The sequence below is a fragment of the Phanerochaete carnosa genome (genome assembly GCF_000300595.1).
Source record: "Phanerochaete carnosa HHB-10118-sp unplaced genomic scaffold PHACAscaffold_807, whole genome shotgun sequence".
In the NCBI taxonomy this organism is placed as follows: Eukaryota; Fungi; Basidiomycota; class Agaricomycetes; order Polyporales; family Phanerochaetaceae; genus Phanerochaete; species Phanerochaete carnosa.
In genome coordinates, this window is record NW_006768434.1 from 1,055 (window position 1) to 2,466 (window position 1,412).

Below are 1,412 nucleotides of genomic sequence, written 5' to 3' on the forward strand. Positions count from 1 at the left end.
ATGCGTGAACCGTGCCGGGTCGAGATAGGCTGTCACGGCACAAGTCAGAACGGATGTGAGCGGACAAGCGCAACTGCATGTGAGCGGACAGGCGCAACTGCATGTGAGCGGACAGGCGCAACTGCATGTGAGCAGACAAGCACAACTGCAGCGCGGTTGATACACTTAGTGCGCCCCACGGCCTTCTGAGGCAGCAGATCAAAGCTTTGGACGTGATAAGGCCTTCTCAGGGGCCCTGGAATGGGTTCTCCGGATGCCATAATCGCAGATTCATTGTTTGACACTGTAGTCGATGTATCTTGGTTGCTCACATGAGGGTAACGTATATGACAAGGCACAGGTCGCCGCCACCGGCATCCATGAGCTCCAACTTCCGCTGCTCAGCAACGCCTTGCACGAGTGCAAGCGCATGTCAGCCTGTGCGACGAGTCTGTAACAGCTGACACTGCTCACCGTTCAGTAACGCCATGTGTTGTCTCCAGGCGAACCGTCAAACTGCAGCGCACTTGACGAACGAGTCCGCGGTCTCCGCAGGGCAGCTGAGATATCCTTCGGTGTCGCCTTCACCATCAATGATCAGCCTGGCGACTCTGCCCGGCGGCACGGGCTGCTTGAGCACCTGGCTAATCTTGATGGGATGACCGATGGGCGCAGGTCTGACATGTGGTGCACCGTCGTCAGCGGGAACATTGGTCACCACGATACGCATGGGAGGGGGGTCTGATGGGAGCTTTGCCGCCAGTCATGGGCTGCAAGTAAGCGCAGGCGCAGCTATGCTCACATCCCAGGTCGAATTGTTGATCTACGCGATACGGTGTCCCGGGCCCCAGACGTCGCGATTGCCTTCGGCTTACCGGTGCTGCCACTAACGAGCCGGTCTGACTGTGCAAACCCTTGTAAGTTTACATATTTGAGCACAAAGAAATGACATACTACATGGCAGTTATTGTCCTCGACGACCGTCAAATTACTACAGACGGACGACTTGGACATGAAGATCACCAAGGTCTTCTCCGCGACGCTACGAGACTCTGCGGCACGTCAGCCTGAGCGTGATCCGCGCGTACATGTTGTCCAATCAATGAATCATCTACACGTATGTTATGCTTATTTGTGTCATGCTGAGTTGTTGGAAATAAGTAACATACCGTCGAAAGATTAGAACGAGATGATGATGAGCAAGTGGGAATAGCACCTTAGTGGACCCTCCAGCGCATCGCTGACGAGATGGGCACCGGCTTCAGGCATTCAACAAATTGGAGCGCGAGGGGGACGCCGTAGCTAGTGGGTGCGAGCTCGCAAAGTGGATTGCCAAATTGTAGTGATGCTATCATTGCCGCCGGTAGGGCTGAATTTAACCCAGTACAGGAGAGGCCCTGAGCCGGGCGACGTCGAACCATCAATGGGAATAC

General features: G+C 55.1%; 1 protein-coding gene across 1 annotated transcript; it reads right to left on the reverse strand.

Annotated features, from left to right (window-relative positions):
- Positions 1-307: 307 nt before the first annotated feature.
- PHACADRAFT_203071 (uncharacterized protein) lies at positions 308-709 on the reverse strand (the record flags this gene model as incomplete). Its single annotated transcript, XM_007403152.1, has 3 exons — positions 308-390; positions 454-476; positions 507-709. 3 exons carry the CDS (start codon positions 707-709, stop codon positions 308-310), a joined length of 309 nt encoding a protein of 102 aa, XP_007403214.1.
- Between the last annotated feature and the right edge of the window lie 703 nt (positions 710-1,412).